Source organism: Xyrauchen texanus, chromosome 2 (genome assembly GCF_025860055.1).
Source record: "Xyrauchen texanus isolate HMW12.3.18 chromosome 2, RBS_HiC_50CHRs, whole genome shotgun sequence".
In the NCBI taxonomy this organism is placed as follows: domain Eukaryota; kingdom Metazoa; phylum Chordata; class Actinopteri; order Cypriniformes; family Catostomidae; genus Xyrauchen; species Xyrauchen texanus.
The window spans coordinates 3,690,907-3,714,351 of NC_068277.1; the positions used below are offsets into that span (position 1 = coordinate 3,690,907).

At 36.7% G+C, this 23,445-nt stretch overlaps 3 protein-coding genes across 3 annotated transcripts in view; all 3 read right to left on the reverse strand.

Moving 5' to 3' along the window:
- LOC127617712 (histone H2B-like) overlaps nt 1–23,445 on the reverse strand; it is a 198,383-nt gene that overhangs the window by 160,152 nt on the left and 14,786 nt on the right. The gene's annotated exons all lie outside the window — the stretch shown is intronic.
- On the reverse strand, nt 20,311–20,895 carry LOC127617739 (histone H2B-like). The gene has a single exon (XM_052089828.1). The coding sequence runs from the start codon at nt 20,683–20,685 to the stop codon at nt 20,311–20,313; it is 375 nt and encodes a 124-aa protein (XP_051945788.1). The 5' UTR covers nt 20,686–20,895.
- On the reverse strand, nt 22,374–23,227 carry LOC127619282 (histone H4-like). The gene is made up of 2 exons (XM_052092146.1): nt 23,214–23,227; nt 22,374–22,760 (listed from the first exon to the last, which is right to left on the reverse strand). Exons 1-2 carry the CDS (start codon nt 23,225–23,227, stop codon nt 22,439–22,441), a joined length of 336 nt encoding a protein of 111 aa, XP_051948106.1. The 3' UTR covers nt 22,374–22,438.

Sequence of the window (23,445 nt, forward strand, 5' to 3'; positions counted from 1 at the left end):
CAAACAAAAAAAAATGTACATGGTGTTGATTTCCATGCTTCGCTGTATACAATTAAGTCTACTGAATATAACATAATATTGTTAATTCATTTCTGGAACATCTGAATGAAGATAAACTAGGGAGATTAGAGGACATATCTTAAAAATCATTAGTATGATTTAACTAAGGAATGCAAAAACAAGCAACATGGGCCATTTATTCTGTCCATCAATTATGCAAAATAATGTTTTGCTTTTAGACACATTTGTTAAGAAGATGAATTGCAAATTATGTGTTGTTTACTAGTAACAAGAAGCAGAAGCAGCCTATATGTGTCCATGAACAAAAACAATGCAACATTAATGTCTACATTTGGTCATCAAATGATTCGCACCTTCCACAGGTCATTTGCTTTTCAGTTTTTTACCCACCCTCACCATTTTCCTAGGCTCTTTTTACATACCATGTAAATTCATAGTGATTAGTGGTTGTCAGGTTCATTTGCAAGTTTGCTTGATATCCTGAAACTCAACTGGAAGAGCATGTTACTGGCAATGCCATAAGGTCATGAGTTCAAATCACAGGAAATAAACAATCTGATAAATGTAGCCTATACTCTGCATGCACTTCAAGCTGCATTAAATAAAAATGTCTGCCAAATGCATAAAAAGGGTCAAGGGGAAAAAAATAGGTCAGGATTTGAACCCAGTTTATTTAGCATGATAAATGAAAACTGCACAATGAAAATAATACAACTTATATTTGTATAAAGAACATTTAGGCTGTATCCAACTACTGTATGTATGTTGGAGCCTTCAGGTCATTCAGGCAGATTGATCAAGGGGAAAGAAAATGGACGACATCTCTAAAACAAATGAGTAACAAAACACAACTCAAAAGAATATGTTTTCTTAAAGTCCACGTGAAGTGCTTTGAGAACCAAACAATGATCTAACTGACCACGTTCCTACATGACCAGCCAACAAACAAACACATCACAAACAAACTTAATTCTGACAAAGTTGGGTCAGTATGGCAAATGCTAATAAAAACAAAAAAGGAGTGATTTGTAAATTATATTCACCTTGTAAAATATTGAAAGCACTACAACAACACTTTTTTACCTTTATATTCAATAAAAAAACAATAATCCTTTTTTCTTTCTTGGAAATATATACTCATTTCTAATCAAATGAATGCAGCGTGCTCTAAAAAAAGTTGAGACGGGGCAATTTAGGACAAAAGCTGCATTCCATTCAAAGATGGATTTAGGATATTCCTATTGATATCTCCAATCTCCGACAATTAAGGCAATCCATTGCCAGATGCTTGGAAGATGACGTTTAAGGAAGAAAAACTGCAATCCTTCCATTAGTTTAGCTGGTATTATGTCACCAGTGAGAAGTCTTGTACTGACCAAATTGATGAACAATGCTGCAACGCTAGCATTTGTGCTAAAAGTGTATGATTATCAAAAGAGAGTACAATGTACTGTGTTTTAAACACCTGTCTCCGCAAACATTTGTTAGACAAGCTTTAATATCATGTAATGTGGAAACTTTGACTCATTGATTGATATTATTTAAAACAAGTGAATGTTTATCATTAACTATTTACATCTCCCTGGGTGAGTTGAAGATTTCTGCACAATTTCCAAATTGGAATTGTTCCATTGCACTTTTCCTAGTAGGAAGTTGTAAATGGAGCGCAGCCATAATAACAATTGAGTTATTGAAAATACGAAGTTGAAATATTTATTTACCTAATTAAGAGTGTTTTTAGATAATATTTTGGTTATAAATGTTTAATCCAGTAACATATTATCAACATGAAATAGCATCTAATGATTTGGCTCTGAATATCTCCCAGTCATGATCACACACAGGCGATGTCCAGGCAGTGCTGGATAGTAACAGATTACATGTAATATGGATTACGTGATCAGATTACAAAATAAAGTACTTTTAATTTGATAAAATTACATTTTTAAATACTTTACTTGTTATAGATTACATGATTACATATTAACAAGGCAAAGACAATAAATAGTTGATAATTTATTGATTGTTTTCATGTCAATATCATCATAATCTTACCCCGAAGCACATTAGATATATACCACACTTTTGGAATAGGTGATGGGCTAACAGTAAGCAGTAAGGGTTTTAAAGTGTTTTAGTGTTTTCAGATGTTTATTTTATCGATGTAATAGTTTATTTTATTCATGTAATGTTTACTGCACTTTTTAAAAATGTCATAAGGAACTTTTTTGTTAGTAATAAAGAATGAATACATTTTCTTCCTCTTTGTAATTTTATCTAAAATGATTATCCTGCTCAAATGCATGTGACATAAAATAGAATTAGACTGAAAGTATTCCAAAAGTAATCCAAAAGTAATCAGATTAGATTTATTCAAAATGTAATTTATGAGATTACGTTACTGATTTAAATTTTTTCATGTAATTTGTAATCAGTACCTGATTACAATTCACAAGTAATCTCAGGTAACCTTGATATTATCTGCCAAAAGGGCACTTCCGAAACACTACTAACATAAAATGTTCTTCCGCAAGTTGCAATTTAAGGTTTAAAGCTGCACTACAAGACTTTGGGCTCTCTATCTATCTGGTGATAAAATATAAATAAACTCCCCTCGAAGACATTTATCCTCCACTGTGATAGCTTCAGAGGGCTGAAAGGTGACAACAGTCATTCTGATCCCACTTATTAAGTGATTCTTATATGAAATTATATTTAGAATGACCCTACAGCATGGATTGTGCTCCCTTCAAAGTGCCCTGTGAAGGCATCATCATTGCAGGTAAAAGAAAAGCCACGTGCAGAACATGCGTTCTCATTCTATAAAGAATTGGGTCTGTTTATGTTCATGGTGTTTTTAAAAGGTTTTTGCAGGCACGTAACACCCTCTAAAGAGCCCACAGTGCCCCTGAAGTAATACAGAAAACACAACCAAAACCCACAAAGGAGGTGGGAGATCTATTAAAGAGTCAGGAGTAAAACTTTTCAATAGCCTACCTATATATCAGGGAGGAAATAGATACATATTTGATAGAAGTAAATGCATCTTTCCACTGATGGCCAGCCACTACTGTGTTCTGGCTACCTTTGAGCCAGCTGTCACACTGATCTACTACTACAAAACAATATATATTCTCTGGAGTTCTCATTGGCACAGGAGGATTGGGATGAAACCAATCAAATGATCAAAGAGTGATCAAGTCTCAACTACACAACTATTTCTCTCAAATACAGGTCAGAATGTAAAAAAGTCTAAATAAATAGATCAAATAAAAAATAAAAATGATAAGCAAGATGACACCCATAGCTAGAAGCAAGAATGTTATCAATGAATGGTAAATATAATAAAATTCAGAGCTTGAATTGTTCTGCAGTATATATTCTGGTACATGAATTGGCCAAGTGTTCAGGGTATGAATTAATCAGTGATCATCAGGGGATCCTCAAAGCGAACACAATACATTATGTCCATGCACAGAAAGAATGCACATGCACGAATGAGCAAATGTTTTAGCACATTTTCCTGATCTGCTCAGGTCATGTGTCAAAATAGAATGACCAATATCAGGGGAGGCCGAAATTACAACTTAAAATCAAGCAGAACTATAGAAATATATCTTCATATTTACAATTTAAGCTTCATATTACAACCCCTTCAAAGGGGATCAAGTAATATGTTTCACATAATTTTACCTAGCCATTCAAATTTTATGAAACATGTAAGACAGAAATGATGAAAGAAATCAGTAAATTAATTATTAATAATACAAAAGTCATCAGCCTGAAAGATCCAGTTTTTATATCAAGATGAAGGCACACAAGAAGACAAGAACCTGTAAATAATACAAAGATTATTTAAATAATTATACTGCATATATGGGGGGGATTGATGCATAGTAATATTTTTCAAATTAGGAACAAAAAATCTATATACTCTTTATTCTGTAGGACTGTATCTAGATACTAAATTAATGATACATATAATGTTAAATGTCATTTGTTTTGTAAAATGTAAATATATATACACTGTATATACACACAAATGTGAAGTGAATAATGTTGATCATCTCCTCACAAGGCCACATATTTTATGCATTTGGCAGACGCTTTTATCCAAAGCAACTTACAGTGCACTTATTACAGGGACAATCTCCCCAGAGCAACCTGGAGTTAAGTGCCATGCTCAAGGACACAATGGTGTTGGCTGTGGGGATCGATCCAGTGTCCTTCTGATTAACAGCTATGTGCTTTAGACCACTACACCACCACCACCACTCCTTATCAAGGTCTGGGTAGATTAGATGGTAATTGAACAATCATTTCTCGTAGTCAACGTGTTGAATGCAGTTAAAAGGGCAGGAGTAAAGACCTGAGCAACTTTGACATGGGCCAAATTGATATGACCAGACAACTGGGTCAGAGCATCTCTGAAACGGCAAGGCTTGTGGGGTGGCCTGGTCAGCTGTGGTGAGTACCTACTGACAGTTGTCAGAGGAGGGACAAACCACAAACTGGCAAAAGGGTGTTGGGTGTAGCATCTGGACCAATCAGACACACAATTATTAATTATTTAATGAATAAGCCAACTCATGTCTCAAGACTGTAACAAGGAAAGGTCCAAGTAGGCCCAAGCCAACTCCATTATGTCTGCTCCCCCACTGATCATTATCAAGCCTTTACACTGTCTTTTCTGACACAGTTCCAGCAACTAAAGGACATTCCAAGCAGGGGAGGTTAGCTGCATGCCAGAGCAATCTTGCCCCCATAGGAAATGGACACAAAGTCCAGAATAACAGACTTTTCTTCATTCATTTATAGACAAACTGTTCTATAAATTAACATGTATATCCCTATGAGATTGTATATGTGATCATTACTGTCTTGTAGAGTGTATTTTGTACTGTATACTGTTTTATGCATGCCTTATTACTGAACCACCAGATAATGTAGAATTATCAAATTAATCCTCATGCAGCACCCTGCACATTGGTGTATATATAATCATGATAGCATGCATTGTATGCTTGCTAAATTATTCAGAGACCAAAAAAAGGTATAAATTAAACCAACCCCAATCATACAAATGAGTCAGCTTCCCGCTTGGAAATTGCCCCTTTCTTATTGGTCAAGCCAGACTTAAGAGGAGGGACCTCCATCAGAAGTTAAAAGACACATTCCGCCTCTTACTCACTCTCTTCCTCTCTGCGCTACTCTCTTCTGGTGGTTGTGTCAGACCGGGACCACCCGGACTGACCACGAGGTCACAGGCCGGCAGGCCTCAACACATTAAGTCATGTGTAACTACCTCGACCATAGAGTCAATGAACACCACAGTTCATCATAATTTCTTCATTCAATGCGGAAGAAATTGATTGCAACTTGAACACCATCGACTCAAGGAACCATCAGACTTTCTCCTGCGACTGCTTCCGGGCTCTCTCAACAGAAGGCAATTGCAAGTATCGTACCAGTAACTAACTGAACACATTTTTAGTGTAATCTAAGAACCCCTTTGTAACAAAGGTGCTGTTCAGAAACTTGTGGTTCTCTCAGATGGTCAAAATGACTCTTTTCATAACTGCATTTCCCCATTCTTTTCCGGGTTTCATTTTATTTGACATTTTCCCTTTCCCATGTATGAGTGAATTCGTGTGTATGTCTTTGTTTAGATTAGTTTTGTGTTCGTATTTTAATTAATTAAAGCTTTTGTGTACATTCTTGCGAGTTGATTCTGGTCTGCTCATAAATCAACGTCAGTTTAACGATTCGATCTCAGCTCCATTCTAAGAAAGAGTTATTTTTGTGTGGCCATGAAAAATATACTTTTTGAGAATTGATAGACGATGAATACTGAGTGCTCGCTGGACGAACAGATAAATTGATTGTAATATTAATTCATCTACATCAAGTTGATTCTATTAACCAATCCAAATGTTCATAATTAATTATAATGAATTATGATTCATTATTCATGTTTCCCTTTTAATGATATTTTGACTCTGGTATATTTTAAATAAATAATCTCATTTCTGCTTTTAAATTATTTAGCTTCAAAGCTATACCTAAATGTGTAATATTATTGTCAATAAGACATGAGAATAATATTACTCCAATAAGAGAATTAATCATAATTCTCTTATTAAAGCTAATTCCTTAGAGTAGAATTTGTGAGCTGATACAACAAAATTGTATTACAATTTTAATGGTAGAAAATGTTATTAAAGTTTATATTTCAACGTTTCTAATTGAGAGGAAAAAAAACATACTGAGTGCACCTTTAAAGAGATTTGATTGTTTTAAAAAAGGTGAATCTGTAATTTCAACTATTGTAGATAAAGCACCTTCTCTTTTTTATTTATTTAGTACACCCAATATTGGAATGTCAGAATTGCTGCATAGTGTAGTGGTTAACACATCTGCCAATAATATAAAACACTTGATATTTGAGATCAAGTCCCACACTGAAGTTCTCTTATTACTATAACATTTTGATTTCAAGTGCTTATTGCACAATGTAAAATCAATTGACCCGAAGTTTCAGAAAGCTTTCTGACATCACTAGTTCACACAGCACTTGTGTTAAATATTAAATCCTAATATGAAATGCTAAATGTATTTTTTTATTAAATCCTCTCAGCAGACTCTTAAATGTTTATCTATTTTATCACCAAATTTTCTGCATCAGCAATCCAATATAATTTTTTTTCTCTATAACCCTCTATTTGTGCTCACGTAACATGACCAAATGTGTAAACAATGACCATGAAGAACCAAGTTTCTCTCAAGTCTTTCATAAATATCCAAAAGAATTAGGAGTAGTTCGTGTGCACGTTCATTCACAATTATCATAATCCATGCCCATGAAAACACCATATACGGAAGGCTTTGGTCTTGCTAGTAAATGAGGATAGGAAGCTTTAACCTCTTAAGATCTTGCCATTTTTGGGGATTTCCGCCTGGATTTGGCCTACCCAAATTAAAAAGCTTCCCATTCCCACATACTTTGGCCTAAATACACAGTTTTGGTGTCATTTTACAGGAAACCCTTTGAAGTTGCATAAAACACTGCTAAAAATAAAAATAAAAAAATATATGTTGTCTGAACAGTAATAACCCTCCTAAAAAAAGAGGCGCTTTTTGATTTTTTTTATATAAATTCATTTTTGAAAGTGTATATAACTCAAGCCCTGTAAACCCTAGAAGCAAGCAGACAGTTTTGGCTGTTTCCACTAGATGTCAGCAAATACCTGAAAAAGGAATTTTGTCTGTATCATGTTTTATTTAATATCTATTTCAATTTATTTGAAGGGAGGAATATTACCTTTTTTTGGTGTACTTTCCGCCTACCCAAATCTAAAGTCTCCCCATACCCATATACAGTGCTATAAATGCAAAATCCCAGTGTAATTTTACAGAAAACCCTTTGTCATTACATAAACCACTGTTGAAAGTGGTAAATATGCGCTCTGGTGTCTGGTGAGACGCGTGTGTTTTGGGCATGTAACCTACCCAGTGATCACTTCACAGTCTGGATGCAATATCACAGCCCCTGATTGGTCTATTTGATCTTGAGAGACATTGCCGGAAAGCGGAGGGTCTAAGCTTTACGGCAATATATGCTTTATCTGGATCGGATGTTTACATATTTTCCTGGATTGTTGAATATCATATAACATTACTTTGTGGTGTTTCTGCACTCGAGGGATTACTTGGGCACACAACCACAGAAAACACTGAAAAACAGCTCATTTTGCAGAGAATAACCTAAAGTAAAGGATGATGTAGCATTTGTGGCTAACTGTGCTGTCTAGTGCGAGTAGCATGGCAAATATTCAATAATTTCACTTGTATGTTTACAAATGTTGATTGTATACTTCATGATTCATTCGAAGTGTATTAGATATGTGATTATACCTCAATAAAAAGACTTATTGGAACTTCTTACTGGCAATGAGAGCTTTCATTTGATACATGGTTTGTACATGTGCGTCATATTTGAGCGATATGAGACATATGTATCCAAAAACGCACATAATTATGACACGACTTTTGATGGGTGGAACTATGTAATTTATTGTAAATAAGTTACTTAGTGTAAAACAAATGCCAAAGTGATGCATATCTCAAGAAAGTAGACATTCTAAGCTTTCAAATGGTACCAGATATGAGCTCATAACTCCTCCGCATACATTTAAAATTGGAAGTACATTATTACTGACAAGGGCGCAGATGGCACTAGGGACGGGGGGGGACATGACCCCCCCAGATTCATAGTGACCCGATTCGTCCCCCGCCCTCACTATCCCTACGAAAGGCGACAAAAATCGCAACACATTGTCACACCCAACTCGTCACATATGGACGCGTGGCGAGGACCCCTTGGCGTCACTTATTGACGCACTGGGTATACCTTTGGCGTCATTTTTCAACGTGCAGGGTAGTCCGATAGAACCGGAGCCTGTAGCGTTGAAATTTGACGTCTTGGGCTGCGAATGGGTCAAGAGTCGAGACTGCAATAAATAAAAAGGAATAGGCTACAATAAATGATCTATGCCAGTGCTAGTATAATGGTGGCCCCCAGATCATCTTTATCTGGCCCTCCAACTGTTTTTTTATGTTTAAAAACCCTCACAATCTGATATCAAAATGCCCTCTCAGCAAAGGTTTAGCGCGTTCATAGGCAACCGCATTCATCGGTGAGTTTAACAATATAGAAGTCTATCGGACTACCCTGCACGTTGAAAAATGACACCAAAGCTATACCCAGTGCGTCAATAAGTGACGCCAAGGGGTCCTGGCGAAGCATCCATATGTGATGAGTTGGGTGTGAGAATGTGTTGGTAAAACAGAGGATTACGGCCCGCCGCTGCTTCAGAATCGGGTCGGGACAGACGCAGGCTGACACACAATAATAATCTACACCGGTCGGCGGTCACCATTACTTTGTACCCACATTCTCACTACATGCTGTTCTGTTGTCAATAAACACACGATGCCATCATGCCACCGACGTTTACACTCTCTCTGTGTGTGTGTGTGTGTGTGTGTGTGTGTGTGTGTGTGTGTGTGTGTGTGTGTGCTACGACTCCTGAGTGACGTTGCCGGGGTCCTATGAGGAGGTAGCTGCCTCAATCGTGCCTGTAGGAGCGGACCGGTAACCATAGTGATCATATACCATCTATGACTGAGCTGAGTCGGTGATTTTCTGAACTGAGAAAAATCGACTGTAAATGCCACATAAAGGCAATGAAGAGACAAAAAACAATCACCTCGTTTTTTCAAAAACCAAACAATGTAAGTATCCTATGGCTGTTGACTTTCCCAGATGTGGCAGATTAGATTTGTTAAGGGAATAGCTAGTCTGACAACAATGGCAAAAAGGCTTTTGCACTTAGCAAACACAGCAAAATGTGGAGACCATAACTATGCATTTAGGTGAGTGGACAGAGGCAAATAATGAATGAACATAAAAAGAATGGTTGGATAAATCAAACAATTTATCGTCAGTCAGGAAATAATATTTTATCTTATCATTTAACCCATTGTACTGTATAAATTGACTGAGGTATGTTCACTGTCGTGTGTAAGCCACTATAAAAATAATTATAATAAGTAAATTTGTGTGGTGCAAGGTTTATGCAAACAACAAATAAAGGCCTACATAAACTTTTGACATCCTCTTATAGCAGGAAATCATGTTTTTTTTATTGTACAGAGCAACGGTGGATATAGATTCTTAAATTATGGGCTATGAAAAACATTTCTTAATATGTCATACATCATTTGAAAGATATTTCTAATCTATAAATTGCAAAAACTTGTAATTAACACTTAAATTTAAAATTTTGAGTTATTCTTAGACATTTGAAATAGTAGTTTTAGCCATTAATTCTCAGGAATATGTTGTATTTCACATTGTTGTGAAATTCTATAGCGGTATAGAGGGTTAACTGAAATTATAAGATTTAAAATGTTATCCTCCTGGCCTGCAGGCAATTTCTGATGACAGTGAGGCAGACCCTAGTCAGTCAAGTGAGGATCTGCAGGAGGGCAGCCGCAGTAGAATAAGACAGCATGAGGAAGGAGAGACAGTAGAATTACAGACAGAAGAAGCAGGGACAGAACAACAAGGAGGGACAGGAGGCAACACAGAGGGAGAGGATGTTGACATGATAATGACATACAAAGCCAAATCAACCTGACCCTAAAGTTTTGCAAAAGCAAGTGATGAAAGAACGGACACTGACAATCCAAAAATCATGGTATGAGAAGTTTTGGTAGGTGATTGGCATACTAGTCAAATAACAGTCTGATCATGCATTGCTAGTGGTGATCAGGTAGGCCTTCGTTTACCTTTGTTCATTGTTGTTTATCCATGATTTCAAATAAGAATCCCCCAATGGCTTTTTAGTGCAAATCATTAGCCCAAATTAGGCAAAGTAACTACTTGAGCACTAGTTAAAGCCCAAATTACGCAAAATAACGAATTGAGTTTAAATCATTTGCTGACGGCTTGGTCCCCCCCAGTTAAAAAATCCTATCTGCGCCACTGATTACTGACGTAATTTTAAGTCCCGGAACCGGGATCGTATTAAACATATATGTGAACAATAATGAACTGTATTTATTTATTATGGAGTGCATTCACATTGTAACATATTGATTTATCAAACACTCACATCTTAAAAGAAAGTGAGAAACTGTCATCTTTGCTGTCATCAGTTTCTTAATGAGTCCAAGAGGTCAATAAAATGGTTTAATATGACGCTTTAGTGTAAAATAATGTTCAGTTCATGCTGACAGGAGGATGTCCTTCTCTGGTGCAGTTAAACACATCGCCAGCATCATTGGAGAAACTTTGAGTAAATCCAAGACTGTACAGTGATAAACTTCCCTTGCAACAAAAACAATCTTCACATAAACTGCCTGAAGAAGATCTTTGAGGGAAACGCTGTAAGATATGACACATTTAAAAGCTATAGGACAGTGTATTCATGTTTAATTGTTTACACACCTGTAATCCAAAACTTTTCATCAGGCTGCTTTACAAACGATTTACACAAACATTTGTTCTGCTCATGTTTCATGAATGAGGCCCATTGAACAACTAACAACACCGTAATCCAAAAGGAAAGACAATCAGGAACAAAAAATGGTTCAAGGAACACAAACGAGAATTTTGTTTCCCACTTTTCTAAACACTTACAGTTTATATTACCCAAGTGAAAATTCTTAATGGACCTGGTAGACACACAAACTCATGTCGCCTCCAGACAGTGACAGGATGTGAAATAATGGACCTCATTCAGGCAGAACACGTCTAAACTATAAAAACACAAGTACAATTTAATTAACTGACATATTGATTAAATATTTATATAAAATGTTCTTCAGTTAATACTGAAACTTTTACTTACAAATCTGATGTGCACTTCAATATAAACTCATTAAGAAGGCAGGCTCTGTCGTGGGGAGTGTGTTACCCACTTTAGAGGAGATAGTGCAGGATAAAATGATTGGGAAACTTTCTCTTGTGATTAATCATGACTGTCATCCTCTTAATGAAATATTTGGAGCTTTTGTGAGTACCTACAGCTCAAGATTAATTCATCCACGCTGCTACAAAGAGCGTTTTAGAAAGTCTTTTTTCCCAACTGCAATTAGATTTTATAATCAGTGTTATATAAGATGATATACAGATAATGGTCGTATATAATCATAATCATAATGCTTTGAAGAAATTGATATTTGAGAACAAGACTTGTTGTTGTTGTGTATGTTGTCTGTTGTTGTTGTTGCTTATTTAGTCATTGTATTTTTGTGCTGTTGTGACATAAATTTCCCCTTGGGGATTAATAAAGTAAATCAAATCAAATCAAATCAAATGAAATAGACTAAAATTTCAATGAACATTTAAAATATGAACATTTTACATTTGAAATTTGTTTGTAAACATGCTTAAAACGCTTCACACATGCAAACATATGCTGCTTTTTATGTATTTTTTTTAAGAACTGTTAATTTGTGTATAAAATGAACTTTCAAGAAAGAAATTACCAAACGTAACAAACACAATAATAAAAACTGTTAAATAAAATTCAAGCATTCTGAAAACAACAACTTTGAAAAGATAAGTAAAATGTACTTAATTTATTTAAAAGTGAAATTTACTAATATTATGGAATACACAAGGTTTTCTGATTTAGGATTGATACAAGATAACAATCATAAATATTATTTACTTAGAAGCTCGGGCATTATATTTTAGTGCTTGAATTAAACATGTAGAATTTACTTAATTTGTTCAAGTTCACACTTAAAATACCATATTCATTGTATAAAGTAATTGATCTTTTCTGCACCACAAAATAATTTATTTTCAGGGTGTAATCATCTCTAAAATATTCTCACTAAGGAATTAAATTCATTCGGAAACATACATAATTGATTAACAATTTACACAAATGTGTCCTGCTTGTTTCATGAATACAAAGTACAATAGTTATGTCAAATACACAATACAGCATTATTTTACTTCAGTTTATTATTTGTAGACATCCTGCAATTATAGCATTTAACTAAGGTTTAAATGTATCTATTATTGTATCCCAATGAAATATCGTATACATTTTACAAACACAAGATTAATTTCGACATTGGTTTTAAATATCAGTTAATTAAATCAGTAGTGCTTAAGGAAAGTTTACTTGAAAACATTCAACATTTAAATCAAATTCAACTATATTGCTTCAAAATGAAATGACGTGTAGCATTGAATAATAAAACCATTTGTTCATTCTCCAAAGCTTAAAGGGTAACTAAACCCTAAACCAACTTTTTTTAGTTAATGATCTGTAAGAATGGGGCTTTATTAGTACTGGTCATTGATTCAAGTAATTTTTTTTGACATTTGTGTATAAAGTGTTTTAATTCTACAATATATGGTGTAAAAACGTCTGAGTGCTGCCCTCTTCAGGTTGAACGGTGGCTACTGCAGTTGAATTTTCCTATTGGCTGTTTGCGGTAGTTCGTGACGTAAGCAGGTTCCAGCTCACCACGCCCTTGGCACGAGCTACCACGCCCATGGCAGTATAAAAACCATCTTGTTTCGTCAAAACCACTGTAGCGAGTCAGGAGTTGGAATTGCGAGTATTGAAAACGATCAGGATAGAGTATTATAGCATCTATTTAGCATAGCATTTATATAGTTATTTAGATTATTTCGTGTAGCCTAGGTAGTTAATTAGCATATTTGTTAGTGTAGTATTGTTAGAAGCATAGTTAGTTAGTAGCATAGTATTAAGGCCATTTAGGATAGCTTCAAGTTAGCGTAGATTATCTGTATTTAGTACAGTGGTCAGGATGGTACGTAGGTGTAGTGTTGCTGGTTGCAACAGCACTGCTGGACTGTATAGCTTTCCATCAGACTTGGAAATTAGGCTCAGTGGTTGCATGTCCTTGGCCTGGAAGACCGCGAGTTCCCGCCTAGAGCTGGAGGAGTGTGCAAACTGCATTTTACGCGGGATTGCTTCTCCAACGCAATGGAGGTGGAAATGGGCTTCTCCAAACAGCTCGCGCTGAAAAGCGACGCAGTGCCAAACGCTGCTCCTCCTGCATGGACTCCACCACCGCAGTGGCGTCTTGAGGTGAGTGATCATATATATTTTAATCACAATTTATGGTTAGGCTAAAGTTAATCCTCTGGGGTCGACAAACGCATTTTGAAAAGCGCAATTTGCTGGATTTTTTCACATAGCGATGAATATGCCTACAGAGCGCGCGCTATTGACATCAACTCGATAAAACTCATCAGATTCATGTACATGTCGTCTTGCGACCGTGTGAGGAATAATAATAACATAATAGTAATACTCCTGGAGAAAATTACCTCAGAAGTTTGTGAGTTAATTAACGTTAACTAATAGTATTTATAAACATTTTAAAATCTCTAAAATTACTGAATATAAGACCGTAATTGTAAACCATAACACATTTTTTTTTTAGCCTACTATGACCAGAGACATTGGGTGCCAGACTGAACCAGTCAGCTCCAGATCTGCAGGTGTGCAGGCTAACATGAAGCCAATGAGGAGAAGCAAAGGTGATTTTGAATACTATGGAGCTTTTGAATGTTTTTCATCATATAGTTAAGATTATATAATTTTGTTTTGTACTTTCGCTGCTTATTGATAACAAATCTATTATTAATCTGTGCAGCCACCCAGGCCAGAATGCCTAACAGGAGTGTGTCGTGTGACACAGGCACACTGATGGAGCCTTTCACAGACTGTCCCGGGGCAACCTCTACACCAATAAAGAGGAAAATATGTGAGGTGTCCACTGATGACTCCAGCTACCATCAAGATGGGAGTGAGAGCACCATGAACAGTACAAGGTAATGCGTTTAGTCCCGTTAGGTTTTTCAGTTAGGCTATATTTGAATGTTCTAATTTAGCAATTAACGTTACTTGTTTTTAAATACTTTTGATTTGTTGTCATTAAATTATTTCTGATACATACACATTACATAACCAAATTATGATTATTTATGCTTTTATTTAAATTTTTTTCTTTTTTTTCCTTTTACATAGAGTCTTTAATGAAGTATTACCCCACAAAGTGACTAAGTACATTGTTTATGAAGATAAACTGCTGGAGCTTTTTAGAAGATGCCCTGTCTGCACCCGGAGTTTGGTTGTTTCACAAACAACCATTGGGACACTTCTCCGTGTCAAACAGCACTGTGCTTACTGTGAGTACTCCAGTGATTGGTCGAGCCAGCCAATGGTAAACAATATACCAGCGGGAAACCTACAGCTCTGTGCAGATGTTCAGTTCACTGACTCATCGTTTTGCCAGATATCGAAGGTGAGAGATAATAACATAGCGCTATCATATTTGCACATCACCCCTCAGGTTATTATATGAAGATGTGTTTTTTCTCTTTTAGTTCTTGGATGCCTTCAAAATCCAGGGGATCTCTGAGCCGTGCTTCCACAAGCATCAGGCCAAGCTCCTTATCCCAACCATAAACGGGCAGTGGAAGATCGAGCAGGATAAAGCTATTGAAAATGCCATTGCTGATGGGGCTGTGACTGTTGGTGGGGACATGAGAGCTGATTCACCTGGTAATTAATAACTCATTAATTATATGTATGTGTATGTATATATAGAGTCCAATGAACGGTTCAATACGAATACATGTATCGTTACACCCCTTAATATATATATATATATATATATATATATATATATATTAGACTGCTGTCAGGCTTTGTTGACGTTGGCTTTGTGCAAATAACACAATTGTAGGACATTCAGCAAAATATGGCAGCTACACCATGATGGACCTCAAAGCCAATAGGGTCATAGACATCCAACTAGTCCAGGTAAACAACTACACAATGAAAACATTTTGTTACTATATACTGTGCATTGATCTAAGTATTTGTGTTTGCAGAGCAATGAAGTTGGAAACAGCCAAAGAATGGAGAAGGAGGGATTTGAAAGAAGCCTGTCTCTTCTTGAGGAAAGAGGTGTTGTGGTCCAGTCTTTGGTGACTGATCGTCACACAGGGGTACAGAAGTTTATGAGGGAGCAAAAAAAGGACATTAGACACTTCTTCGACCCTTGGCATATGAAAAAGGTTAGTATTTTGAATAGAACGAAAACAGTAGCAGTATTTCTAACAGAACATTTTTCAGTTAAAGTGGTAGACAATTATACGGGAAGATTGCACAAAGTTAACTTTTTAAGATGCCACAAAAAGGTTAATATATATCACAGCTTATTTTTATCATATAGCCTATACTGAATGTTAGTCCACCACCTTGGTCTATAAAGTGCAGTGGGAAACGCTGATTACAGTAATTGTTTTTATTATTTTTTGTGTTCAGGGCTTGGTAAAAAAATGGATGCCCTTAGTAAGGGTAAGGGACTGCAGGACGTGGGGCTGTGGAGAAAGAGTGTGGTCAATCACCTTTATTGGTCTTCGACCACATCAATATCTGGGGAGGAGGTAGTGGCCAAGTGGAGCTCTGTAGCAAACCATATTCAGAACATCCACTGCCACGAAAACACCCTGTTTCCTTCTTGTCTTCACGAGCCTCTGGTTGGTGATCAGACAAGACACTGGCTCAAACCAAGTAAGTACAGATAAGCTGTAACACTAATGTATTTTATTTTGTAGTTGCGTCACTCTCTAGATTTATATTGAACTATCTTCATTACATCAAGTCAAAGTTAATCCAAATTATAAAACACTGTGATTAACTGTTGTATTAAGAACTTTAAATCTTTTGTTTAGGCACAGCAGCATGTGAAAAATTCACAGCAATTTTGCTGTCACCACGTCTTCTTAAAGACATGCTCAAAATTAGTCCAGAATACCACACCTCTGGAATCGAGTGTTTCCACAGCCTCATTCTGAAGTTCTCAGCCAAAAATGTGGTGATCTCCTTCAGAGGAATGTTGTGCAGGTAAACAAGATAATGGATTACACATTTAGTGCTGCTTACTAAATACACTACAATTTTGTAACCTGTAAAAACACATTTGTAACTTCTTATAGTTATCTTAAGTCATGTTAGAGATCGTTTCATTATATTATTGATTCATGTATTTTTTCCCTTTCAGACTACAGCTTGCCGCGATGCATTATAATGAAAATGCAGGCAGATCACAGGCATCCACTGCAGCTGGTGATCTGCGATACTCAATAGTTTTCCCAAAATTCAAGCATGGAGAATTTACAGTGAGAGCTCTGAAGAGCAATCCTACCACAGGTAACTTATAGTTGAGTATAGTTTCTGAGTTATCTCAGAAAAAATATAAAATATATATTATAATAATTATCTTTCTGAAGGCTACATTGACAAATTAATGGAGCTGCTGTTCCACCATGTGGTGGAAGACCCTCAGCCGTACATGGACTTCTCTGGACAAATGGCTGTACCAGAAAAACTGTGTGCTCAGTTTATTCGGCCCGACAAGGAGGAGGCAGTGAGCAGACACAGGTCAAGGTTCTTTAAAAACACATGAGGTTATACCCACTCTGACAGCTTGGACACACCTGTCTGTCATCTACAACATTCCAGAAAAAGCACTCTGAGATTTTACTTTGTTATAGAAGTTACCAGTGTGATTACTGACATGTTCTTTTCATGTATTCTTTAATGTCGGTGTGTGTGTTAGTCTGGTTACAGGTAGGGCTGGGCGATAAAACGATAACGATAATTATCGCAATATAATTTTTACTCGTGATCTAAATGCATGATACTGGATGACCAATGGTCAGAATATTACATTTTACCAAATAAAATTGAAGTTGTTAATTTTTTTTAACCGATGTTACTGTTTGTGTTAATGAACATAAATTTAACTTAGTAAATCTGCATCCTAACTCAAGCTAATACTACTGTCAACTCACTGTGAAATATGCGTTTCGAGACAAAACATGTAATATTATTATTGCAGCCTGCACTGCAAACTGTGCTGAAGATACGTGCCATCACAGTCAGGCAACACAAACCTGTTTCAAGACTTGAAACAATATCCCCCATTAGCACACGCAGAAACTAAGAAATATATTTTTCTATTAAGATATTTATTTTGTTAAGGAAAAATGACAAATGTATTAATGTTCTACCTGAGATTTGTGAAATGTTCTGACAATAAAGAGTAGTTTAAAACCGCAATTAACGCTCTGGTTTCTACAACTTTCACTTAGGAGCAAACATCTGCCTTAAAACTTGAAAGAAATAAAAATGTGACATTTATTGTGATTAATTATCGATATCGACTGATATAAAAAAAATAATTGTGATAATTATTTTGGCCATATCGCCCAGCCCTAGTTACAGGTTAAGGAACCACTGGCATTATTGGAGATTGACTGAGTTGTCCGTCTATCTGTGGAAAATTACTGTGTTTATCTATTTCTTAGCCAATGAGAATCATTCAACCTGTAAGCAATGACCAAGCTTAGATCTTGGTGTAGGGTATAATTGCTGTGATCTTTGTAACTGTAAGGGGGTGGCCTACGAACTCCTGTGTGAGTCTTGAAGCTGACTTCTGCTGATGAAACTGCAAACTATCTTCAGTAAAACTTTTCTTTAATTAATTATAATTCTGACTCCGGGTCTTCATTCTTCATATCTGGTTCTAGTACATATTCATTTTGAGTTTTGAAGCTGATTTTTTTTATTTTTTATTTTTTATTTGTGTAGTGTGTAACTCCAGTTAAAAATGCTTCTTTATAATTCATTTTTATTTTATTTTTATATTATTAAAAAAATATTCAATGCAGTGGGGGAAGGAAACCTCTGTATGGTCCTTCTTCAGGAAACTTCCCTGATCCGTGTCACAACGCAAGAAGGTATGACCACCCGAAAGTGTTGGCCAAGGTACCCCCAACATCACCTAACGACATTACGATATGCAAGGTGTCTATAAGCGCTGAAAGACAGGTAGTGCACATGTATGTTGAAGTGGAGGATACATTGGTTTTTAATCAATTATTCAATTTTTTTTTTATATACATTTATTTATTTTTTTATATAAAATGTAACCTTTCTTCCTGGAACTAACCTGTTTGTAACTGTCTCTTCCATCTCACCATATAACTGTACATAAGTGCCATAGACAGCTTGTGACACTTTTTGGTTTGATGTGTTTTGGAGTGGTGGTGGCGTAGTGGCTAAAGCACAGGGCTGTTAATCAGAAGGTCACAGGTTCTAACCCCATGGCCACCACCATTGTGTCCTTGAGCAAGGCACTTAACTCCAGGTTGCTACGGGGGATTGTCCCTGTAATAAGTGCACTGTAAGTCGCTTTGGATAAAAGCGTCTGCCAAATGTGTAAATGTAAATATGGGTTTAGTGCTACAGGCTCAAAGCCTAGATGTGCCGTTACACAGCCCACTCCATCAATCTGGTCACACCTGTGTACTACCTACAACATGAGAATTGTTTATTACTACTTTGTTAGGAGGATTTATTTAATATTTGGTATGTGGAGGTTGTGTTTTTTCAGGGTTCGTACAAGGTGCTTAAAATGCTTGAACTTGACTTGAAATTTATGAAATGGAACTTAAAATATTGAAAGACAATGTGAAATTAGGGTTTCATTTTATTGATAAAGCAATATTTTCACACAAAATTATATCTTTATCAGATAGGCTGAAGCTTTAGAACCATTTTGCATGGCTATGAGTGTGATATTGTTCATAAATATCCAAGTATATGATACAGCTTTCATTCTTCAGGTCAACCATATTCATGAGGTGGAAATCTGTTTGAATGCAATATCTTTGTCATAGTAACCTTTCAATTGTTAAAGTTTCCACAGTCATTGCATCTGCTACACTTTATTTTGTACCTTTATTTTATTTTGTTTAATTTGTTTATTTCGGTTTACCCATTTATCTGTATGAACCCTGGTTTTGTGTGTAGTACTTATTAACTGGATTTAACACTCTGGTCTTGTCATATTTCATAGCTATACCTTGGGTATCTCCCTACAACAGACATTCTCTACCAGGGAAAGTGAGCTGCAGTGCCCACAGGTGCACCTGTTTAGACAGGATCATTTGTAAATGTAGAGGGAGACTTGAAATAAATGGTTTTCGCTTAATTATTAACACAACATCATACCAAAATTAACCTAAATGCATGGGTTTTAATTTTTTGATAGTTCCGTTAGCATTTGCCATAAGCATTAGCCTAATATAGCCATAATGCTAATGTTTTACCATTCAGACACTGGCCCCATTCTCCCTTGCGCGGCTGCTTTGCTAGCATCGTCGGATGCCGATCGCGATACGGGAGTTAAAACCGCAGTTTGAGCCAGCAGCTCGAATTGATATGGCTCCGGCCCTGTGTCCACAGACAATTCACCCTCCTCCACTTCAGGTGAAGGTGGGGAGAAAAGTCCTCGACTTCAAAAGACCGCTCCGTGGCAAAGCTACTTGCGTCACTCCAGTCACTCTCCATTTTAGAGTCTGACAGCAGCTGTCAATTAATCCGTCACTACGGGTCTCAGGTGCACGCCCGCTCTCGGTTCGTCCTCTCTATCCCCGCTGGGGTCTGCCCACTTTTCCAGCATTTTTCAAATATTGCTAGTGGGTAAAGTCAGACTCTGAGCAGGGGTTTAGTTACCCTTTAATATCCCCGATAAACCCCATCAGCTACAGCGCGAGATTTCCCTTATAATATACAATAAACTCTTTATCTGAGAACATGTGTGGCTCTTAAAAGAGCCTTTGTGTTGGTTGAGAAACCGGATGTTATTTTACTTGGAGCTGGTGTATTTGGTGACGGCCTTTGTGCCCTCAGACACGGCGTGTTTGGCCAGTTCACCGGGCAGCAGCAGACGCACGGCGGTCTGGATCTCTCTCGATGTGATGGTGGAGCGCTTGTTGTAGTGAGCGAGACGAGACGCTTCACCGCCGATGCGCTCGAAGATGTCGTTGACGAAAGAGTTCATGATTCCCATCGCCTTGGAAGAGATCCCGGTGTCAGGATGAACCTGTTTCAGGACTTTATACACGTAGATAGCGTAACTCTCCTTCCTGGACTTTCTGCGCTTCTTTCCTCCCTTACCGGCGGTCTTTGTGACGGCCTTCTTGGATCCCTTCTTCGGGGCGGATTTGGCTGGTTCAGGCATGATGATCTGAAGAACAAACTCAGAATAATGATTCTTATTCCGCTCACAGAAGTATTTATTCCCTCCTCTATGCTAATTCTGTGAGGAGATGACGCGCGTCTCTGATGGCGTATTTTCATTGGTCAAACACATTCAATGATTTCATTGGACAGTTGTAAGTTTGACGGACCGGAAAGAGCCAATCAAAGACTTCCAAATGAAAGTCCCTCCTCTCGCCTCATGTTTGAAAGTTTCCACCCCCCACACAATTACATTTCCTTTTGTTTATTTCTCCCGCTCATTTTTTTTTTTAGAAAAATAATGTAATATGAAAAAGAAAATAAGTTTCTCAAGAAATTAATATTAATAAAGAGTTACAATACTTTTCTGAAAATATGTATAACCATACTAAATACATATTTTAAACCATTACAAAAGTAATTTATAATTGTATTTAAATAAAAAATTTAAATATAATTAATATTACATTTAATTTCCGATTTTTATATTGTTCTGTGTACTTGTTTTTCCTTATCTTTACTAAATATATTTGTGTGTGTAAAATCTGGACTGTATTATTACTCGCCTTATGAAACGTCATCTGTAATTCTGTACGTGTCTGAAAATCATATGAAATATGTGTTGAACAATGAATCATTTAATAATCCACGTTTATTAAATGGAAAGACGATGCTTTTCTTGTTATAAGCTGCTGCTGATACAGAAAGTTCGAACAGATCAATTTCAATTTAAAGTACTTTATTGGCATGATTGTGTTTACATACAATATTGCCAAAGCATTAATACACAAAACAGATAATGTCAAGACAAATAATAATGATAAGATAGAATTAAAATAAGGTGCCGGGTAATGAATCCCGTGTCACAGTGAGCACAGACTCGTTCATGTTTGTCTGTGATCACTGAGTCTGTATTTGGGGAGGATCCGTCTCTGTTTTGGATCTCTCACAGTGTGCAGATATTCTGCCAGATTATATGTTCTGTTTAGGGTCTGATAACATTCCAGTTTGCTTTGGTTTTTACTTTCATTTTCCCAACGGTCCAAATATGAATTTTTGCTTTGTTTTATGATCTGGTTTAGTTCAGCAGTGCTGGTCTGAAACTGGTGTTTGAGTTTTCTGGATTTAGGCTTCGGCTCTTGGGTTTTAAGGGCTTCATGTTGCAGTGTGTTAGGGGAACTTGAATTTAGGTGTGTCCAAAATTTGAGGGATCGTTTTTCAATATGTATAATAAGGGGTATTATCTGCCTAGTTCGGCCCAGCATGCATTAGTAGGTGTTCTTCTCTTAACTCTTACAATGTTTCTACAGAATTCTGCATGCAGGGATTCGATGGGGTGTTTGTCCCATCTCCAGTAATCTGCCAGAGAGACCCCAAACCTCACTTCCGTACAGAGCAATAGGCATTATAATACTGTCAAAGATCTTACACCAGATTGTTACAGGAATGTCAACTAAATTTGCCCTTAATAGCACAGAATGCTCTTCTAGCTTTCTCTATTGGTGCATTCACTGCCAGACCAAAACCCCCTGAAGCACTGATGTTTAGACGGAGGTAGTGTCGGGTGTGTTCCATTGCAGTGTTCCCCAGAGTGAATGTGTATCTGGTGTCCTGTAATCTGGTAAAGACCTAAACATCACAACACATTCAATTGTATATAATAAAACTTCTATAACATCAGCTCTTTGTGTGAGATTGTGTGTGGCTCTTAAAAGAGCCGTTGGGTTGGTCTGATTTCTCCTGAATAAAGTCGTTTATCCTCCGAATCCGTACAGAGTTCGTCCCTGTCGTTTCAGCGCGTACACAACGTCCATGGCAGTGACGGTCTTTCTCTTGGCGTGTTCAGTGTAGGTGACGGCATCACGGATAACGTTCTCCAGAAACACCTTCAACACACCGCGAGTCTCCTCGTAGATCAGACCGGAGATACGCTTGACACCGCCACGGCGAGCGAGACGACGGATTGCGGGTTTGGTGATTCCCTGGATGTTATCACGCAACACTTTGCGGTGACGCTTGGCGCCTCCTTTCCCGAGTCCTTTACCGCCTTTACCTCTTCCAGACATGATGACGAAACTTCAACGATCAACTAAATGTAAGAAATCAAGCTGCTGTAAAGGGTGTTTAATGTGGCCTACAGGACCTAATAGAAACACATCACTAAAGGAGGAGCCTAAAAACGTCACGTATTTTTGCTTCTCACAGGTCACAGCTGAGGAACCAAAGATCAGATTCACTCGAATTTATATTTTATTATTGAGAATCATAATATAATGAGTAAAATAATAATTATTTATCAGATGTTCAACATGACTGTTACAGTATTTAACCTGCAATCATTTAGTTCCGTGTTCAAAATCCAGAAGTACGACAAATATTTATTATAATGTTAAAACTAAAAAAAGTTTTGCTGCAGTTGTCAAAACAATAAAATACACTTTGTACTTGCAAAATTCTACATCTAAGGTTAAACTTAAACTTCTCAGGACAATTGTTTTTAATCAACGTTAAGTTGGGGCAAGTTATCACGTTTTCAATATCATCATTTATGTTGACAAAATAATGGTTTGATTTTATAGCAGCTAATATTTGCATTATATTATAATATTTTATAGCAGCTTAAAGCAACAGTAAATGACTACCACAGAAACAATCAGTAATAAAAACGCACGTCACGCATTTTTCCTTCTCAGATTTGCACAAACATGTGGGTGGTGGCGTAGTGGGCTAAAGAACATAATCTCAGAAGGTTGCTGGTTCG

What these genes read in the sequence shown, in the direction of transcription:
- LOC127617739 (XM_052089828.1), bottom strand. Translation starts at nt 20,685, where the DNA reads ATGCCTGAACCAGCCAAATCCGCCCCGAAGAAGGGATCCAAGAAGGCC.